This window comes from Antennarius striatus, chromosome 7 (genome assembly GCF_040054535.1).
Source record: "Antennarius striatus isolate MH-2024 chromosome 7, ASM4005453v1, whole genome shotgun sequence".
NCBI lineage: Eukaryota > Metazoa > Chordata > Actinopteri > Lophiiformes > Antennariidae > Antennarius > Antennarius striatus.
The window spans coordinates 5255832-5278281 of NC_090782.1; the positions used below are offsets into that span (position 1 = coordinate 5255832).

At 42.3% G+C, this 22450-nt stretch overlaps 1 protein-coding gene across 1 annotated transcript; it reads right to left on the reverse strand.

Annotated features, from left to right (window-relative positions):
- Nucleotides 1-1199: 1199 nt before the first annotated feature.
- On the reverse strand, nt 1200-20690 carry pdgfra (platelet-derived growth factor receptor, alpha polypeptide). The gene is made up of 29 exons (XM_068318509.1): nt 20480-20690; nt 18395-18470; nt 18008-18298; nt 17366-17626; nt 16543-16682; nt 15517-15679; nt 14957-15149; nt 14454-14569; nt 14051-14347; nt 13677-13943; nt 13422-13552; nt 12754-12922; nt 12451-12640; nt 12222-12337; nt 11961-12087; nt 11638-11834; nt 10944-11038; nt 10536-10668; nt 10163-10267; nt 8733-8843; nt 8238-8394; nt 6339-6499; nt 5884-5999; nt 5235-5357; nt 5003-5114; nt 4821-4920; nt 4505-4610; nt 3480-3715; nt 1200-3389 (listed from the first exon to the last, which is right to left on the reverse strand). The coding sequence occupies exons 2-29, from the start codon at nt 18450-18452 to the stop codon at nt 3242-3244; spliced, it is 4419 nt and encodes a 1472-aa protein (XP_068174610.1). The 5' UTR covers nt 18453-18470; nt 20480-20690; the 3' UTR covers nt 1200-3241.
- Nucleotides 20691-22450: the final 1760 nt, after the last annotated feature.

Below are 22450 nucleotides of genomic sequence, written 5' to 3' on the forward strand. Positions count from 1 at the left end.
ACCAGAAAAACGGGCCTGAATTAGTTACACAAATAAGAGAAAATGGGCTGTTACTAAAAGTGCACATTCAGGTTTATTTAAAAAATAAAAATTCATTTCCAAATGATTCCTTAACTTAACATGACATGAGCTGACATATGTAACATCAATCTCTGAAAAGGTTTGCCTCTACATGAGATGCAGATGACAACAGCTGCAATGGAACAGATGATAGCACACGCTCTTCCGTACTAAAGCCCTGAAGTGTGGTTATTTTCAGGGTGTGTGCTCTTCCACCACTGTGTTTAATTTATCAGTTGGTGCCCTGAGTCATCCCAACCCAATTTGCCTCCCTACAAGGAGGTGCTGAGTATTGTCTGGATACTACCTCCCTCCAGTGGAAGTCATTGGAACTCTGACAACCAGCCAGAGTCTGCAAAAAAATATTCCACATAACCTCAGCCAAAAACAACTACTAAAGCAGCAACATCGAAAACACCACAGCATCTCTTGGATTTCAATGAATTTGTTGCACAAACATATGTAGAGTGTCGTGGAAAATTTCTTTCACAGAAAATATCTACTTTGTGATCCTTTGGACACCTCTTTGCAGGATTTTTTAAATTGATTTATTTTTAAAATATACGTCACTATATCAAGCTGCTGCAGCATCTTCTCTGAATACATTTTTGTATAAAACTAACTTTTTTCTATTATTTAAGACTAATGTTTCCCACCTTATATCATATGGTTCCTTACAGTGGAGCCAAAGTCATATTATAGACAACTATAATCTCTTTATATATGTAGAATAAATCAAACCACGGGTCCAGAGGTGACTGTACCCAAACACAGAGCAGTCTAGGAGATTCTGATTTTTTATTTCCTTATTCTTCCATGATTTTTTATTTCATGACCATTTTTATTTAACTTGCCATCAGTTAATGGAAGATCAACCCTAAGATTGTTGACTGCTGGACTAAAGTACTAACGATACATAAAGTGATTCAAACCAGCAGCATCTCTCACAGTAAGCAGTTCATACTCATTGTTTTACTAGTTTTCAAAATGTAATGAATTTACATCTCACTGACATATTTGTATTTTTTCTTGTGACGTTCTTACATCTTAAATCACATCTCTACTTTTACTTATAATTTCAAATAAAGCCATTTACTTGTAATAAAATATTTATGCTGTCCTAATACATTTACTCAAAATGTGAAAACACAGGAAAGGCATTCCTTTCACAGTCTTGAATTATTTATGATAACAACATTCCCTGATATTTCATGTTGACAGATATCCAAATGAGTACAATTTATGTTTCATATTATAATTCTGAACAATGCAGCTATGCCCGAGCACAAACACGTAGCTTAGTTCTTTATTCATCTGTTTTCCCTCTATTCCACATAAATATGCACCTTATAAATTCTATATTACTCAAACTGTTTCTCTGTGGCTACATAATGCTTCAAAATAGAAAATGGAATAAACATTTCTTATTTTACATTATAAATCATTTATTGAAATATAAATCATCTGAATGTACATGATATAACATAATGAAACATTGTATTAAATCATCATATTGGCTGTGATTAGCTATAATTTGTCTGTACCGTCAGCATCACTCACCTTGCAGCACAAACATTCACATCAACACTTCTTTAAATGTCTGAAGCTAAAGCAAAACTTTTTTTTTCTTTCCTCCTTTTTTTTTTTTTTTTTTTAGCTTAGCCTTGCTAACGTTCTATAACATCCAAACCAAAATAGAAAAAAAGGAAAGTGCAACAGCTGATTACAGATTATATCACATTTAACAGAGAGAGGCAGTGACACAGCTGGAATACAAGGTGTTTACACTGATGTATAACATCAGAAAAACATGAATCTCTAGTCCATCTACATTACTGGTATAAAAACAACATACTATTAGACTTTAGAGCAGTATTTCAAATATGAGACTCTCAGGTGCAGCCTGTTTGTAAAGCTCTGCTGTTGGATAAAATTTTTATTTGTTGTTTTAGACACTGCCATATTTACCTGACATGAAAAATGGGGTTATCTTTGACCAGAGGTTTTTTCTTAAAATCGAAATTGCTCAACGTAATGATTAATATATTTTTCCTTCAAATTTCTGGTACACAAATATTGCCCAAAACTATCGGCTAAGCGTTATGACTCCACACATTTTCATTAGGTTGCAGAAGCTTTACATGCCCATACATAAAATACTCCCAATAATTCTCTCTTATAAAACATCTCTGGATCTATTTACAATACAATCACAATTCATTTTTAAATGCCAGCATTACAGAATGACTGACGTCTTCATCAGGGATGACATTTGAGAACGTTATGTTGCATTAGGGCAAAACATTAGACACTGCAGAAATGCATGCAACTCAGAAGCACTATTTGTATAACCATTAGAACAGTCATAGTCTATTCGGTATTCACAAACTATGCACGTTTACATACTGATAAAGTAAAAAAATAATTTGAATTACCGCAAGTATTTAGTCACTGAAACATAACACGGTCACATTTAAAAAAAAATGCATGTAGTCACAATTTTGTGCTTTGTAGTCTAGGTATTGCTGCTGATCACGCCAGCATCAGGTCCTTCACTTTGCAGCAGGTGAGTCTGAAGTAAGTACCTGACAGTGTCGTTACCACAACTGGACTCAGATTAGTGTGTTTGTAGTGGTTAAAGAAAAAAAAAGTGTGTGTGTGTGTGTGTGTGTGTGTGTGTGTGTGTGTGTGTGTGTGTGTGTGTGTGTGTGTGTGTGTGTGTGTGTGTGTGTGTGTGTGATATCCCATGGTGTTTGCTCTCATTTGATGACCAACATGTTGACTTCATCCCTTCTTGCTTATTTAGCTGTTTAATGAATACTGGGGTGTGGGGGTGGGGGGGGCTTTGTAAAATTTTAAAGACAATCGTTTCCTCTGTAATCTCAACGGGTCCTCACAGGCTTGTGATTATCTCAGTCTTGATGTCACATTTTTGTGAATGCTTGCTCACTTCTCAAGCTATGGGCTGCAGTTTCCAGTGACAAGCATCGGGCGTATTGCTCTCACCACAGACTCATCCAGACAGCAAAGTGGTTTTATTTTGTCCTCTGAAGGAGCGCTCAGGGAAGAGGAACGGAGGAAAGACAACAGAGTCCGTGATTGATTTTCAAATCTGTCTCTACTTTCCCGTGTCCTTATGCTCCTTTTATTTACTGCTTTGGCTGACCGGGCCTGGTAGTCGTCACAGAAAGCTGTCCTCCACCAGGTCACTACAGTCCAGACACATCTCATCCAGCAGCGTGATGTCCTCCAAAGTCTCACCCTCACGTTTAGCGAAAGTCGAACTGCTGGAGCCCGTCTCAATGGCGCTCTCCTCTGACGTCTGAGAGCTGCAAGAGACGAGGTTAGAGGTTAAGCGTGATTGGAGGCGCAAAACAGACCATATAAAATAATAGATGTAACCTTTGGCTTCCATTTACCTGTGTCTGTTCCTCTTTCCGTATTCATCATCGGATATAGGGTCCAGGTCAGGGAGGGGAATGATGTAGCCACTGTCGGAGCTCAATCGCTGCTCATCGAAGCCGCTCTCCCTGTCCTTCAGCTTCCCCTGGTTCTTATAGGTGATGCCGATGTAGGCATCGTCGTTGTCCACACACACTCGTGTCACAGCGGGGTGGTCACTCTTGAGGAACTCGTGGTTCACCCTCTCATAATGCTGTGCAACACACACAGACAAATCCCAATCAGGACTGTGTATCCTTTAAATTTATACCATACCCTTAGAATTAGAGATCTATTTTATTATTAACTCTGAATTTTTGAATACTCTGCTCTACTCTATGTACACACACACACGCACACACACACACACACACACACACACACACACACACACACATACACACACACATAGTACATAGCCTGGCATAGTAGTGGCACAGCATGCTTGTGATCTTTGGCAGAGTTGAGACCAACCAAACAGAATTATGCATAAGCCCGAGGTGCTAAAACAACGGTTGGTTCCTTCTTGTCCCCAGCCATTAAAGCTCAGAGCTAAAGCTGTTTTGATGTGCCATGTGTGACGTGGAGTTTCATGGGGTAATTAAGGTTAAATGGTGGAGGCCAGAGCTGGGACTGTCATTACCCATGCTGAGGCCAGCCCTCTAGACATCCAGCTGAAGCGTTTGTGGTCTAATCACATGAAGGTTTCTACAGAAAGTCCACTGAAGAACTTCCAATACACTCCCAGAGGAAGGACAGGGGTGTTACATCTATGGCCTGCTGTTTTTAATAGTGTATTAAAATGCTGTTTAACCTGTGCTTTGCTTACTTACAAAAACTAAGGCGGAATTGTCTAAAATTATAAGCCAGAAAGTAAAAAACAAAACAAAAATAGTGGATCCAGAATGTGCAGGTTCAACTACTGAGTCAAGAATGAGAATGTCTAGGAGGACACTTAAAGAATGGTCTCTCAAGGAGTGAGAGAAGTCACATGGAGACTCACCCTCTTGTAGTTGGATGGCAGCAAAGAAGCAATGGTGTCACTCACACCCAGGAAAGAGGGCCTCTTCTCTGGCTCGCTGTTCCAGCACTTCATCATCATCTCATACCTGCAACAACAAGACAGGACAAAGACAATTATTGTTGCCATAGAGAAATGGACGTCCTGTCCTGCACTTCACAATTTTACCATGACTCATATTAGCTGCTCTACATCACAACATCACAGCTGGGAAACACAGTGTTCGGAGCCCTAATCGTCTGACAGAATTTAGAGGAACCTTTATAGTACACACAGTAACAGACATTTAGTCACGTACACATCATGAGGTGCATGTTCCGGTTTGGACATCCTGTAGCCGCTCTTGATCTTGTTGTAGAAGCTGGAATCCACAACCATCCCAGGATAAGGGGTTCCACCTTCAGATCAAAACACAAGTTCATCAACCAATTCTGGTTTTTATGTGTTTCCTTACTTGCAGAAATGTTTGCAGGGGCTCACCTAAGGAGAATATCTCCCAGAGTAAGATGCCATAAGACCAGACATCACTAAGAGTGGTGTACAGGTTGTCAAAAATACTCTCTGGAGCCATCCACTTCACTGGAAGGAAAGTCTGTGTGAGAAAAAGCAACAATGTTTAATCACATGAGCGTGGAATATGGATAATATATATATGGAAATCCAGAAATCTGTTTTAGGCTTAAATGCTGGCTTTATTTGAATAAGGACTTACACTTCCTTTGGAGACATAGTTGTTGTCATGCATGATGTCTCGGGCCAATCCGAAGTCACAGATCTTCACTATCTTGCCCTGAGAAAGGAGGACATTCCTAGCAGCGAGGTCTCGGTGAACACACTGCAGAAAGAAAAATAATGATTAGGAGCTAATTCTATTCTAATTCATTCATTCGTTAATTCTACTTTAATTCTAATTCACTTGTTTTGTTCACTCGTGCCCAAACCAACACATTTCGGACCTGCCACTGCAGACAATCTATTATTTGTCATTCCAGCGGAGTTCCTCTAATGTTTCTCCATATTACTTTACAGCACATGGTCCTTGTGTAAATATGTCAGTTGGAGTGATCTCTGTGACCACTGGATATTTAGGGATAATAACTATGAAGCTGAATGAAAAGCCTTTGGTTGACGTGTGTCCTTGCCTGGTACAGTAATTCTAACCCTTCCCTGGTCTGCTGTTATATTCAGGCCTTGGTCTGTCTGTTCAGCAGCCTTCACCGGACTGTGTGTATCATACAACTGCTGATTTCCTCTGATTTGGCCAGCAAAGCTGTCATCATATAGCAACCAGTGGAAAAAGACCTACTGTATGTGGCGTGCTAACCCCAGTAAAACAGCTTCAATCCTTCGACTAAACTTACATTTTTAGATGCCAGGAACTCCATGCCTTTGGCCACCTGGTAAGTAAAACTTAGCAGGTCTGTGGTGGTGAGACCCTCATCCATGTTGTGTGATAGCAGGTCATCCGTCTCACCCTCTGGTTTAGGAAACAAACAGACGCAACACCTTGAGGCAGTCCAAAAGCATGAGTTAATATATATCATATAATATACATCATATAATATAAAAATAGTTCTGGTGTACAGGCTACTCTACCCTTTTACTAATGGCACAGAGAATGTTGGCATTATTATGTGTGTGGTACAATTATCCTCTCCATGTAATTACAGGGATGTACCAGGCCTAAATTTTGTCCAGGGTGGACCGCTCAACCGACACTGACTCAAACACAACACTGGAGCCAAAGTGAGCAGACAGCAATCGCTCAGGGGAAAGAGCCAAGAGAAGACAGAGAGGAGAAAGCGTTGGCACATACCATTTGATCCTTTCTGAGAGGGTGGATGGTCGTAGTTAGACCCCTGGATGTCAGAGTACTTGGAGGAGTCGCTCATCTCCAGCATGGGCACATACTGAGTGTTGTCAGCCTGCTTCATATCCATGTAATCTCCTTTGCCCTCGAAGGACAAGATCACATAACTGTTCACAGAGACAAGAGAGACACAAAGAGGGAATGCCGTCAGTGACGAGGCGAGGACAGACATGTGGGAGTCTTCTTCTTTTCCTTTTGGCTTTTCCCTTCAGGGGTCGCCACAGCTAGTCAGTTGCCTCCATCTAACCCTGTCTTCTGCATCCTCTTCTCTCACACCAACTACCTTCATGTCCTCTTTCACTACATCCATAAACCTCCTCTTTGGTCTTCCTCTAGGCCTCCTGCCCGGCAGTTCAAAACTCAGCATCCTTCTACCAATATATTCACTATCTCTCCTCTGGACATGTCCAAACCATCTCAGTCTGGCCTCTCTGACTTTATCTCCAAAACCTCTAACATGTGCTGTCCCTCTGATGTACTCATTCCTGATCCTATCCTTCCTGGTCACTCCCAGAGAGAACCTCAGCATCTTCATCTCTGCTACATCCAGCTCTGTCTCCTGTCTTTTCCTCAGTGACACTGTCTCTGGACCAAACAACATCGCTGGTCTCACCACAGTTTTGTACACCTTTCCTTTCATTTAGCTGAAACTCTTCTATCACACATCACACCTGACACTTTTCTCCACCCGTTCCATCCTGCCTGTACAGGCTTCTTCACCTCTTTTCCACACTCTCCATTGCTCTGGACTGTTGACCCAGAGTACTTAAAATCCTCCACCTTCTTGATCTCTTCTCCCTGTAACCTCACTCTTCCACTTGGGTCCCTCTCATTCACACACATGTACTCTGTCTTACTGCGGCTAACCTTCATTCCTCTCCTTTCCAGGACAAACCTCCACCTCTCTAGCTTCTCCTCCACCTGTTCCCTGCTCTCACTACAGATCACAATGTCATCTGCAAACATCATAGTCCATGGAGATTCCTGTCTAACCTCGTCTGTCAGTCCATCACCATAGCGACCAAGAAGGGGCTCAGAGCTGATCCCTGATGCACAGTCCTCATACATGTCCTGCACCGCTCTAACATACTTCTCTGCCACTCCAGACTTCCTCATACAATACCACAGTTCCTCTCTGGGCACCCTGTCATAAGCATAATGTAGCCAGAAGAGGACACAAGCCAGTGTGTTATTGTGCCGGTCCCATGCCCGGATAAATACAGAGGGTTGTGTAAGGAAGGGCATCCAACGTAAAACTTTTGCCAAATCAAACATGCGAATCAAACCTACGACTTCCATACCGGATCAGTCGAGGCCCGGGTTAACAGGGGTGGGAATGCTGAGCCATAAAAAAGACCTATGGTGACAATGCATCCTGTTTGTCTGTTGGTGTGTGTCCAAAAGCTCTCTCACTCCTTCAGGCTGGATTTTAGAAAGATGAGGTTGAACCTAACATGTTAGCCAGAATGAAATCATGTTATGGTCAATTCGAGGTGTGGTCAGTGTGAGTCATCCATCAACACAGACGAGCCGCAGAGGGAGAGAAGGCTGCTGTTTCACCACCAATGTCTGGACAGACAGAATTAACAGGTATTTCTAGCGCAATGAAATTACTCTGAAAGCTGAGACCACTTCAGCCGTTATTTCATTAAGGGAAGACGCCAGACAATCTCCTCAACCTCTGAGAAAATGGCTATAGAGTTACTGATGAGGGATAATTGAGAATATGTGTGAGATGATTTTAATATATGGGCATGGTATTAGGGGAGTGAGCTGGGTTAAAAGGGCTTTAAAAAAGCAAACACATGTATACCAAAAAACAAACAAAAAAACATCGTACGGTACCTCCTGCTGCTCTCGTCTGCAGGGTTGATTCCAAAGATGTCCAGCTCCTTCTTGCTGCTTTTCTCTGGGTTCAGGCTCAGGAAGGTCTCTCTATTTTTGTGCAGGTAATTGACAAGGTCCCCGTAGAAGCAGTACTCAGTGATAATGAAGATTGGGCCTGGGAACAACACAGGAGATCCAGCTGTGCATCAGCGTCAGTCTGCAGGCTAATCTTATCACGGGCTCGTAAAGGCTAAAAGCACATTCAAGAGGGTAAACCTACACTTAAATAAAAAGGTTGTAAAAATACCACACCCACTAAGACCAGAGGGAGGCCTGTCAATCTCAGTGGTTCATGTACGCAGAGAGCTTTCAGGCATGTTTTGGCAACTGGAAACCCAGGCGTTTTTCTTCTTTGTAATGTGGTGACTTAATTGTAAGGTATAGCTAAGAATTGTTTAATTAAACTATAATTATTCCGTCTATGTCTGTCCAACAACTGTGTGTAGCACTCACCTGACTTGGTGCACGCTCCCAGGAGGTTAACGATGTTGAGATGCGGTCCGAGATGCGTCATGATCTTCAGCTCGGACATGAGAGCCTGTTTCTCACTGGAGCGTGCTGTGGCTGAAAGAGGGGACGTCAATCATGAATAGCAGACATTACACACACCTAAACGAGTAAAACCAAGCACACATTCAACAGTACATCGTTCATCTAAAGGCACTTTGAAGGTTGTTTGAAGGTTGTCATTATTTTGCAGATTCATTGCTATCATCCAGTTTTTTCCTCATCTTTACCATTTCCTATGCAAGTACTGTACTTAGGCTGGCCCTGTTGCACAAAACCAACCAGATAAATAATCTAGAGCATACTTAGCATACTTTTCACACTGTTAAAAGTATGCTAAATTAGCTACTGAATTATCAATTGCCACATGTCTTGGACCAATGGGCATACAGAAAACCATCGTTGGACTAATAATGTGACTGTAATCATCAAAAACAAGTGATCGCTTTAAATTTTTGAGATATTGTGAATATTCTAGGATTTCTGAGTTGATTTCTTTGCAAATGTTGGGTTGGGATTAAGAACCAAACTGAATCCAAATATATATATATATATATATATATATATATATATATATATATATAACATGGATGTATGTGTGTGACAGTGTCATAAGTCAAGTGAATAAGAATTATTTCAATCTTGTAGTACTTTATTTGCTTCTGTGTCTTCTGTCTGCTGCTGCGCCACCTGCTGGCTGTATTCAATAGGAGAGATTCAAACAACCCGCGAAGCAGTGATGTATTGTAACTGACAGTGTTTGTGTGTTCGTCCGTTCGTCCACCAACCATCTTCGCAAAGGGATAAAAATGAGATGATGACCTTGAGAAAACTAGGTCAAGGTCAAATTTTGTACAAACTTTTGTACTCATCGCAGATTTTTGGAAGGCAGTCACATGATACCGTAAGCGCATTCTATTAGTTGACGGCATCCGGAAGTGCACTACGTTCTGTGAGTCTTGGACTTCCGTGAGACACAAAAGTACTTTAAACAGTCGATAAGAGTGTGGGAAAAGGTAATGCAGATAGAAGGTGGTTGAATATCAGTATGGGGAGGGTACATTAACGTTTAATTTACCGTAAATAATTTGATAAATAGTTTTCAGGAAGCCAGAGGCACAAAAAGGTGTAGGTCAGGGTAAAATGTTGAATTTAAGGGTGTCGCGGGATGTTGTGGTCTCCGACTGCCTTGTTACCGTCGTTTTTAGATGCTCCTGTTCCATCTAAAATAATCCCAGACACAATTTCCCTGATATCACTTCAAGCTGACCAGTCCCTATAACTTGTGAAGTTCAGTGGTATAAAAATCATATCAACTCCAAAGTGGCAAGATTAATTTAATGTGTCGTAGCTATAACCTCAACTGCAGGACTCACGTTTCAGCATCTTTACCGCCACCTTCATGACAGGTTGGGAGCGGCTGAGTCCATAGGCGGTGCCCTCTACCACCTTCCCAAAGGCTCCAGAGCCCAGGATGCGACCTGTAAAAAATAAAACAATGGGTTTGTACAGGTTAAGAACCTGCACATACACAAGCATACACACACTTGGAACGCTTCCACTTTCTCGTTATTGACAGATTGGCTTGATCATCCACTGAATTAAACCAAATGTGAACCAGGAAACCCCTACTGCCCATGACCGCCCAATTAGTTTATAACAATTAGACTTTTATGGAGCGTGACATCCTGACTGGAGCAGGAAGGCTTGCAGAAGCACAAGACCTCGTCAAAACTGAAGTCGGCTCACCAAGCACAAGTCTGTCACGGGGGAACTCCCACCGGGAGTCATAGGGAAGCTGCATGGGATCCACGTAGATGTACTCATGACCGTCTGGGCTCACAGACTCTATGACTCTCCAACGGATCTCATACCGTGGTTTCTGAAACACAAAACACATTCCATTTTTAAAAAAATCTCATTTGTGTTTTTTTTGTTTGTTTGTTTGCTTGTTGTCAGTTTGTCTTGTTTTAGTTAAAAATTGCTGATATTTGATGGATATCCCACACAACACAGCCTTAAAATGTAAGCTGGGAAGTGTTTGGTTCTGCTGAACTGTCACAAAACAATATTTTTAAATATATGAAATGAGTGGAAAAAGTTGGAATGTAGAAAACAGAGTGAAAATGAATGAATGCATGATAATGGCGTTAATACCTGTTTCCATATAACAACCAAGACAATGAGTGAGATGATGACAATAACCAGGAGCACCAGCACAGCAGCAGCTACAGTCAGCTCTGGTTGAGGGCCTGTTCAGGAGGAGAGCCAACCATCAAACACATGAAATGAAGAATGCATTGATCACATGTATCCATATGTGTTTGTTATAGTGTCAAATGAAAATTTTGCCATTCAGAACATTCATTCTGCTGCATTGGAAATGACTTTCAGGCACAAGAGTCCATTTTATTCCAAATTTCTGGGAACAAACGGAGCCCCGAAAAGATAACATGGAGATAGGGAGGTGAAGGAGGGTGTCCAGACTTTGGTTTGCAGGGGCGGGGGTACATTTGGAGTCCATAGCTCATCTGGACATACAGTATGGCCCCACAATCTTTTGCTTGTCTGAGTTACCAATCATAATTACAGCGGTTCCAGCAGCCACCACCAATAGTCTCATCACAAACACATCATCAAACAGCTGCTACAACAGGGACAGTCCTCTCCTAGCCTTAACATGGACCCTTCTAAAGCCCGCCACACTCTGGGTGTCAGAAGTGAAAGGAAATATAAAGGAAACCAGGTGGAAACAACATTAGAAGTGAATGCTAAGTACAAAAAAAAAAAAAAGAGAGAAGCCACTTAACAGAAAACAAAAGTTGGTTAGACACGTATTTGTGGTTCTTACCAGCGGAGACCAGTTTGACCTCCCTGCTGACAACACCCATCTCATTCCTGGCCAGGCAGCGCACCGCCAGCGTGTTTTCCAGATGACCGAACATGACCTGGCTCTCCAGGTTGTTTTCCTCATCAAAGTATGACTCCATCGTAACTTCGGTGGAGTTAGCAGGAAGGGGCACCCAGGAAGACGAGTCATTGGCACAGCTTCATGGAACAAAAAGGACAGAATGATGCAAACAGTTACAGCATACAGTTACAACATACAGTATATGTAGACCAAAACATTCAGAAGCATTCTTCTTGGCTGTTACTGTGGATATATTTGCTTACTTTTTGATGTTCTTGCAGATGAACCACTCCACCACAGGAGTGGGCTGCCCTCTAGTAATGCACACCACTGACTGACCCGTGGCTGAGCCGTGGTGGATGTCCATCAGGTCCACAATGACTGCAGGCACTGCAACATGGTTCAGAAGTAATCAGGTAAACAAAGATTGGGTACGTATTTGAGAAAAATACAGATTTCAGTTTAGGCTTAACAGCTGCAAGAGCAGAATACGAGGAAATGACATTAATGAAGGGATTTCTGACCTTTGACCTCCAAAAACCATCCAACAGTGTCAGTTTGGTCTCCGTTCTCCACCCGCAAGGTGTAGTTCCCACCATCCTCCTCCTTGGCCCGGATCAGTGTGAGAGTACTCATGTAGCTGCAAAGAGCGACAAAACAAGAACGTACCGTTACAGAAGCACTAAAGCATAATGACAGGACTGGCTGATGTGTGAGAATGTCAGCGTTGAGCTTGTTATTAGTCGACCTCACCTGGTTTCGCTGAGCTGCTGGAGGCTGGTGGAGAGCTCAGCCGTCACATCGTTGAGAGGGTTTCCGTCTTTGAGCCAAGTGACACGAACATCTGGGAAGGAGCTGATGTGAGCCTTGAACTCACGGACCTCATCAAGTTCTGTCGATTCATATTCTCCGAACTCGGGCTGGATGGACAGAAACTCAGTTGCTGTTGGAAAAAGAAGAGAGGGCAGACAGAATAATCAATTATAACGTCAAAGAAGTGAAAAAAAATTAAGAAACACCACATGTGCTTTTATTAGGAATAACAGAACGCTTTACCAAAAACACGAAGCGCTAGCTGCTTCGTCTGGATCTCATTATTCATAATATCAGTGATGGAGCAAGAGTAGATGCCGCTGTCCTTGGTTGAAGCCTGTGGGATCGTCAGGGTGTAAAGAATCTCCTGATCCCTCTTGTTCTCAAACACAGCTTTGACTGCACGATTAGTCTGTCAAACAAAAATAAAGTCACATTTTTAATCGGACAACTGAGCAGCTGAGGAACACTGAACTGAAAATACTCGTCAGGTTTGATTGTTTTTGTGATCTACAGAAGAAGAGGAAGAAGACGAAGTTTTTTATTTTTATTTTTGCAAAAACACTTTAATCACATTCAAACATTTACAATTTTTCATTAGTTGAAAGGACTAAAGTGCTTCAAAAACACTAAAAACCAATAAATAAAAGGAAAATACAATTTAAAAATCAGTGCATTATATCAGGAAGTTTGCAAAAGTGAGGTGATCATCAACTAAACAAGAACAAGAACAAGAAGAAATGTACTAGTTAAGTACATTTCTTGTTTCTTGGGGATAACATTTTTCCATATATACAGTATATATCTTCATATATATATATATATATATATATATATATATATATATATATATATATATATATAAAGCGTGCATGCATGTGTGTGTGTGTGTATATTGTGTGTGCCCTCACCAGTTTGCCAGGATATTTCCAGTGGTCTTCCAGAATCTCAGGTCCTCGAGCCAGACAGTTAACAGTGATGGTCTCTCCCACCAGCAGAGCCGTCCGTTTGGCTGTCAGCTCTACATGCAGCCCAGCACCACCTGAGACACAACAGCGACAATGTCAGAGTGCCTCTGGGAGTGTATAGATTCACCAAAGATATAGAAGTGACTTATCATTGAGAGACAAACACCTTGTGACAAACATTTGATGACACACACACACCTGTCCAGCCGTGGACGATGTATTCTCCACTGTAGTACTCCTCTCCATCTATGAGGGCCTTACAGATGTAGGTTCCAGCGGTAAATATCCCCAAGGCACCCCTCTTGCTGTCGTAAACACTTGGCACAGGCTCCTGCGTGTCAACGTTGATCAGGGTCACGTTGGCACTGGGGTCAGACACTCGGCACTGGATCTCCATCTCCTCGTGTTCGGACAGGACGTGGTTACCAAAAGGCACCGGCGACGGCAGAAAGGGAACATCGGGATCTGAGTTGGAGTTAAAACAAGTTTCATTCCCGAGGATAACAAAAGGAGAAGTCCAGAAAAGTTCAACTTATGAAGCTCAATGATCAAAATCAGCACAAAAATCCAACCTGGCACGTAGATGTAGATCCCGCTGTCGTCTCTGTCCTCAGTTGTGTTTCCGCTGTAGAAACAGGAGTAGTAGCCGGTGTGCATCACTGTGGCGTTATCCACAGTGATGGTTGTTACAAACAGGCCGCTGTCGTCCTCCCGTGTTTTCTCAAGGACATCCAGCGGTGTCTCCCAGGCTAGTTTGGCTTCTCCTCGACAAGTCAAGGTGAAGGAAGTGTGGAGGGGAACCACCATGTCCTCCTCCTGTGGCAGCAGCACCGGAGCTGAGGAAGGTGGGAATAACACGGCGGTTGTAGCTGAAAGAGAGACATGTGCAGAGCTCAGAATTAGATTTATTATCTATATGTCTATCAATCTATCTACAGGTATCCATCTATCGATCAATCTATCTATCTATCTTACCTTTCACTGTAAGAGCAAAGGAGAACTGAGCAGTGTGAGCGCCGCTGAGGGCTGTGATTGTGTAGTTTCCGTTGTCTTTCACCAGAGGCTGTCGAAATGTCAGAACACTTTGATACCTGTGGGAAGAGCAGATTAAAAATCAGAAGTTATTTTTATTGTTCACAGCAGTTGTTGAAAGTTTGTGACATAACCTCAACTTTATTGTTGTCCAGAGTTGGAATGAGCAGTCAATAGTGTGTATTTATTCAAAATGTCTCAGCAGTCTCTTAATATCCATCTTAATCTCATATCAGTCAACATAATTTGAGATTACTGGAGCTGAACCGTGTAATCTTCAAATTTGTACTTGAATTTTGAATTTTGATTCGCGCTAAATTGCCTACACTCTTAAAAAACCAGGCCCCTGAGAAGTGTGCTTCCCTATAATGTCTGTTATATAGTGTTTATTTTTTTTAATTTCTGCAACAACTGAAAATGAAATCAATCCTAATCTTTATTCTCACCGGTTCCCTTCAAGGTGGTTCGTCGTGGCGAAAACGTAGTAGTTCCCAGATAAGTCTCGGCCGTCTTTCAGCCACAGCACTTTGGGAGCCGGGTAGGCGTCGATGAAGATGGTGAACTCTGTCTCCTCTAACAGGCTGACAAACTCGGTAGCTAGAATCCCACTGTGGTCCAGTTTCACAAAGGAGTTCTCCTCTGAAGAAAGAAACAGAACAGAAGAAACCAATCAGCAGGTTATTGGAACAAACGATAAGGAAATGACTCGTGTAAATAAAACATAGAGGAATAGCGGATGAAATGAAATGAAAGGCCTGACACACATCTGCTGAAACCATCCCATAAAGCACAGTAGCTGATGCTGAAAGCAGAGGTGAAGCTTAACAGCTACCAAATTACTTCCACACATCCCTCCAAGCACCTTGCGCACATATGTGAAACCTAAACCTAAACGATAACGAGAATATCAACTAGATTTGAAGTTTGTGGAAATCACTGTCATATTCACTCTGTACTTTTTTTATATAAAACTTATAAAAATGTTTTAAAGCAGACAAGGACTTACCGAGAACGGTGACAAACACACTGCTGACTCTGACCTCTCCGCTCATCTGGTGGGTGACGGAACATTCGTAGGCGCCGCTGTCCTGTGAGGTGGATTGTGGGATGCTGAGGGTGTAGATGACCTGGTCTGGGAAGGTCTGTTTCATCTGAACTGCATCCACAGCCTTTAGAGACCATAAAGCAAAATAGTTTGTTTTTTTTAGATCGTGCTAAGCTGCAATGTCATGTTCTTTTTTTCCTGAACTCCCTGTGTTTTTCCATTTCACAGTGACGGTGTATGAAAGCCACTTGTTGTGCTGCTGAAGGCTGATGGTTATAACACTTGCAAGCCCGCTGAGATAAATCAGGATCCCAGAGGCTTTTAAAAAACCCATAATTGCAACAGAGTCCAAACCCAGGAGTGAAGCCTGCAGCTTTCCTACCCTTAGCATCTCTGGAAAAGGACTTTGAGGAATCCCACGAAAAGAAAATGTGCACTATAGCTTAAAAAACTGAAATAAATATGAACCTAAATTGCACATAAAACTCATTTGCATGTTTGCAGTGAACACTTTACAAACACGGAATGTTTACTTTGCTGACAGACGACATCTGTCCAACAGATCTGAAAGCCGCTGGAGTCAAAGCTTTTACTATCCTTTTCCTTTTCTTTTGAAGCGTCTGCTCCCCTCCAGCCATTTGTCCTGAGCATTCCCATTCCCACCAGTGTCTCCTGTTTGGGACTGTTTGACTCACACCCTCATTATGAGGACACAGCATTCAGTCACTGCTTTCCTGCACCAGACTGTGGAACCACTACGGGCCATCTTAAGAGTTATATTCCACTTCCACTGCTGTTTAGTTCAGCTCCAAAGCCATTAGTCACTAATTTAAGGCTCAGCATCGCTGGGTAGGAAATGGCAGGAACATATGACATGGATTGAAGAAAATAAGGCAAGGAGGTTGAGAGGTTGGAGCTTTTTATGGGTGAAGCCAAAACAGAGGATTAAACTGAAATGTCACCGAAGGGAAAAGGGTCGCATCTTGCCTGTTTTTTCGGATGTAGCCACTGTTGCTGGAAAGCCGGTCCAGCGGGAGCAACGCAAGTGACGTTGAAAGGCCGGCCCGCTCTCACCGTCTCCTCACTGGCTCTCACTTCCACATCAAAGTCCTGCACTTCTGCTGGGGCTGGAAGGACCACCAGAGAACAGATATCAGCACAGTCATCTCACATCCTGAGATAGCGACGGCGTCATTACTGTGAGCTCATTTGATCGCTGAGAGGTGGCTCACTAGGCCGCCGTGACTCACACACACACAAACACACACACACACACACACACGTCGAGTGAAACCATGTTCTGTTAAGCCCCCTGCAGTGATAATGGCAATAATGTCATGGGTCTCATGCAGTGAGATCACCCTGCAGCTCTCTCATTGTAAACAGACTTGGGGAGTGTTTCCAGCTGCACAGTTTTCAAATCCTGATCCTATTACATCAGTGCATTTTGGAAAACTATACACCATAAAAAAATTTGACTAGGATACAGATTAATACCATGTGGCGAAGGGTGCCGTAATGTACCAGGATTTATATCTAGCTAGCCACTATCAAGGGGTGGTTACTTAGAAGTTACATTAAAGAGTGAGAGATTCTACTCGCACCCCAAAAATAGATCTCATCAAAACACTCAGCATGTGATTGGACACAACAGTCTACAAGAAAATTAACCAGTATGTTTTGTACAATAGTTGAAGTTATTTAATTATGGTGAATTCTTATGTTCACAATAATATTGTACCAGAACTACTATACAACAAAAATCAAACTAGAAAGAATTTCTTGTTTCGTCGATGCTGCAGATACGTACTATCAGTCTCAACGGTGTAAATGGCGCTTTTAAAAATCTGGCCCTTCACGATGGTTTCACACTGGTACTGGCCGGGTGAGAGGCTTCCAAAGAAGCCCATCTTGTTGTCATAGTAGGCGGGCATCTCCTCTCCGCTGGGGACACTCCTCAAGATGACGTGAGAGTAAGGGTGTGACACACGGCAGGAGATGGAGACTCCGTACGCGTCCATGAGAACGACCAAGTCCTCAGGCATCTCGGGGACAAACGGAGCGTGGGCATCTGGGCACACAGGAACCAGTGAAGTCACACTTTGTAATATCATTAGCTATGATTGAAATGCTTTGTGCTTATTTTTGATTTTCTTCTTTTATATTCCTTTAAAGTGGGTCTACATAACTTTTGTTATTTTTTTATTCAAAGTCATGTTGAATGCATAAACATACTAACTTAACACTATGAGTTTTGGTGCCGCAGCATTACCGCGACTTTTATGACCATCTAATATTATCCACTATAGTTTTCTGATGTTTGGATCATCTAGAATAGACCTATTTATGCTCTACGAGTTGAGTTTGTCTGCTGCATCTTGCACTCATTCATTTGCATGTTCTCTATTTAAATTTACTGTATTTCCATCACCTTGTGCACAATCATACTCACCTGGGACAAAAACATATATTCCTGCTTCATCATCTTCATCTGCGTCATCCTCCATGTCAATCTCCTGGGTTTCATAGGTACACATGTAGTACCTGGTGTTCTCCACAGTTGCGTTGTAAATGAAGAGCGTAGCTGTGTAGTACCCGGGGTAAACAAAGGTGTTTTTCGGCAAAGGTTCGGCCCAAACTACGTTTCTTTTACCGGTGCAGCTTATATTGAACACAGAGTTGGGTTGCAGAATGAACTCCTCTTCATTTGACACAATAGTTGGTGGTGACAGTCCGGATATAACTGAGAAAAATAAGAAAATTAAAAGGTGTTAAAACTTTAGATGTATGGAAAAAATTGAAAAACCATCAATAAAATACATACTGCTATATAATTCACCTGAAACCAGCACCAACAAGATCCCCCCAAAGACGACATACGTCTTTGCCCCATCCATGACTATGGATGTTATGATCTGTAAAGATAGAAAAGAAATGCATTAAGTCAAAACGTTTTCACAGTATATATGGTTACACAATTATTTGGTAGAAATATAAATTCTGTATGGGTTTTTTAAATGTTGTATCTGTAAGAAACCCTCAGATATACAGAGAGATTTAGGAACTTAACAGCCACACTTGTGGTGTCCCACGGTACTGATAGAGTAACATCAAAATTTATCACTGGATTTGAGTGATTATATTTCGGATGGTGGGGTTAAGACTTAATAAAATCCGTCAGGGCGGTAAAAAAGGGTGGAGAAGACAGGCGGCTCCTTTCAACGCTGTGCTTCATGTGAACACACAGATTTTCGCTAGAGGGAGACAGAGGCCACCTCTTGGAGACACGAAACTTCCTTGGATTTCAGCTCCACTTTGCCTGCTCGCCTTTGTGGAGTTTTCCCCCCCGATGTTTTTAGTCTTAAAAGTAGGACTTCCAATTTCCCTTTAGAAATAATTCAATTAGTCTATTAGACCTCATAACTCATCTCTGAATCCCGCCAGGTTTAGATTCTCCTGGTCTGTCTGATGTTGGATTGTCTCATCCAGGGTCACATAGTTTACGAGGTATTTACCCAAAGGACAAGCCAGAAAACATTTTGATCCTTTTAACTTTTCTAAAAGTTCACCAAATCCACCAAATAAAATCACGTCTACTTTAGATTTTAATCAACAACAAAAAAACCTTTTAAAGGTACTTTAACTTTTTCTGCTGTAGTTTCCTGTGGCTTTCTGCTGTGGCACATCCGAAACGCGCTAAATTGTCCATGGGCCACCAGGGTTCGTTTGACTCTGTAATTAGTGGGCCCACTCCGCGCTGCACTAAAGTACACATTAACGTGGGAATCACTTGACATAACCAGGTTTCTTTTTAAAAAAAAACATATTTATACACGCGTCTAGTTTGAAACGGGTTTTCAATTTTTTGGCGAGGACCCCCCCCCCCAGCCTCTGCGCGCAAATGTAAATGAGGATGAGTAGCGAGCAGAAGGCTCTTCTTATTTCCCAGCAAGCCACTAAAGAAACATTAGAGATAACAGCAAATGCGTCCCTCTGCTGGTCTGGATTCTTTAGAGCAACAGCTGATAAGTCTTGTCCCAACTTTCTGCCCCCCCACGGATAGTGGTGAGGGTCCTTTGCTTCAAAAAAAGGTTTATTTCCACGAAAAAGGGTTCTGAGTGGATAATCTCCAATGATATTTATACAGTACTGTACTTCATTGCAGTTTTTTTTTTGACGCATCTTTTTTTTTTTTTTAGATATTCGAGTACTTTAGACCGTAAGAAGTAATCCTATGCGGGTTCCGTTGGTGACATAGCAGGATAGGTGGTTAATGAGGAATGCGACGTGGCTCCACAAATGCACTCATTCTTTTTTTCTCCCCTTCTTTGACTCCACACAGTTGTTGCTCTGAATCCACAGACGGACGCATTTAGTGCCGATTTTTTTTTTCTTCCCATTTTAATTCCTCACATTCCACCACAGGCGGGCAAACAATGCGATGTGCAATTTCCAATGTGTTTCCCATTTAATGCCAGGCGGCATTCCAAAATTGCTGCCTTCAGTCTTCGAGGTGACACCTCCAGCTGTGAGTCCGAAACACAGCGATCCAGCAGAGTCAGCGACATCTCCCTGTTCGGCGTCCAGCGGTGAGACCATATGGTGCACGGGGAACAGAAATCTAATGTAAAAAAAAACCCTGAATGCACTGCCTAATGCACAAGTTGCATAAAACTTGCAGCAGTTAATTTTCCTACGTGAGAACCAGACTTTTCAATTGATTTTTCCCAAAACTGAGTTAATTTAATAATTGATTAAACTAATTAATTCTGCAATTGAACTCCACGCAGAGTTACAGGATTTTATCTTTTTTTTTCCCTTACACTTATTCACTTGGGGGGGAAAAAACAGAGGTTTTTTTTCTTTTTTCTTAGAGTTGCAACTATCTTGGATTCCAAAAAAACCCAAAAAACCTTTCAATTACCTTCTAGTAATCCCGTCTTTATATTCCCTTCGTGTCAGTATATCCAGATTGAATTGGTCCTTCCAAAAGGCGCAGTTAGGGTCCTTTGCAGCGGTTGTAATCCTCAAAAAAAAAAAAAGTGCGCTGTGAGAGCATATGCGCGTCCCTCTGTCCGCATCCGCGACCGACCTCCCAACTGCGCTCCGGCTAAGCGACCTGTAACTGATTCAACGCTGCAGTCCTCCCTCCCGCCCCCTCCGAAAAAAAAATCATCTGGCTCAGAGTAAATAACTCTCAGGAAATGACACCCCCCCTCTTCTCCCCTTGAGTGTTGGACCCTTTTTCAAAGTAAGAGTCTTTATGGGGGGGGGGTGCAGTTTTGCCCGCCGAAATGTGGGGAGGAACAGGCATTTTCATTGGGATATATTTGGATACGTGGAGAGACGTAGGTCTGATGTGTTTTTTTCTCTACTTTGAGTCCCATTTGGTGAAGTTGTGCTGTTTTAAATGACCATAAACGTGTGTAATGAGGTCTGTTTAATATTATCGAGAACGATTCATCTATAAAACACAAATGTGTACTTATACTACTGCTTTTGTCTATTCAGCTCAAAGAATGGACCAACTTCTTTTGCATCACAGACCCTGAGAGCAGCGGAGTGTCGCTCATAGAGGGCGCTCCAACACCATCTTACCGTCACAAACCGCGACCACCCCCCACCCCCCCGCTTCTCTCTCTCTCACGCGCATCTCACATGCACGCGCACACACACACTCACAAACTAATCCTTTACATTTCATGAAAAGACATCACACTATTTCTCTGACTATAGTTCCTCTTTCCTGCCCCACAAGAGACCTCTGTTTACTGGCACATATGCGTCAGCTGTTTACCGAGTCCTGAACAGCCATTAGTTTTTGTTACCCCGGGGGCTCCTGGCGGGCAACAGAAGAATAATAGGCCCCTGTGAATCACCTATCTCTAGGCACATAAGAAGGGGAATCAGACCGGTGTCTCTGCAAGGAGCTGCAGAGCCCCAGGGTCGATGATCCTCACCCCCACCCCCACCCCCTTGCAGCAGCTTGGCGCAATTACTTCCACATGTTTCGAAAAGAACAGTGTCCTTGTTCTGGAAACAAAGGATCTCAACTTCACAAAGCCAAAGTTAAGTTTGGTATCCGACGGTTTTGGTTTTCAAAACCCAAATTTACATGAAAAACACAGCAGAAATGTAATACAGGGTAATAAAAGGCCAAATATGCCTTTGGTTAAATTTAACAATGTTACTGGGCAAAAAAACAACAACAAGTCAGTCCTCTAGACATCACTGAGAAGTCAGCTGAGTGGCAACAGTTGGTTTCTTGTCAAAATACTACAATGATTTGTAAATTAATTAATTGTTCAATAATATTCCAGCACTTTAGATTTCTGGTTGGAAACTCTCAACACAATTTGGATTTGGACAGAGGAGACTGGCACTGCCACTGATCAACGTCATTCATCTTTTTCATGGAGACTCGCCCTGTTGTGACTCTAACTGTCCACCAGGGGGCATTTGAAAATGATATTTCCCTATCTAAACAAGTTATACAAAGCATTAACCGATATGTAAAGTACTGTAAATAGTGAAAATCAACATTCAACACAAGCAGGTTCAACATGTACGGCATGTGATTTGTGTTACGACCGACCAGCCTTTCCTTGAACCCAGCACGGCCTGCGGTCTGTGAGGATGACTCCGCTGAGGTTGGCCCCCTGGCCCAGGGCCCATGTGGGAGCTGTCCAGCGTACTGAAACGTTTCTTCTAACAACTTTTCATCCCTCTTTCGGCCCGTCCATCAAATTAATTACTTAATACATAAATGTATTTTTCAAGAGCGTAAGCCTCCCTGAAGCCATGGATTAATTGTAATTAGAGGTGATTTGGTATGAATAATACAAAAAGTACCAGAGCTCACATATCACAGAGGGATTTATGACATTAAATAAAC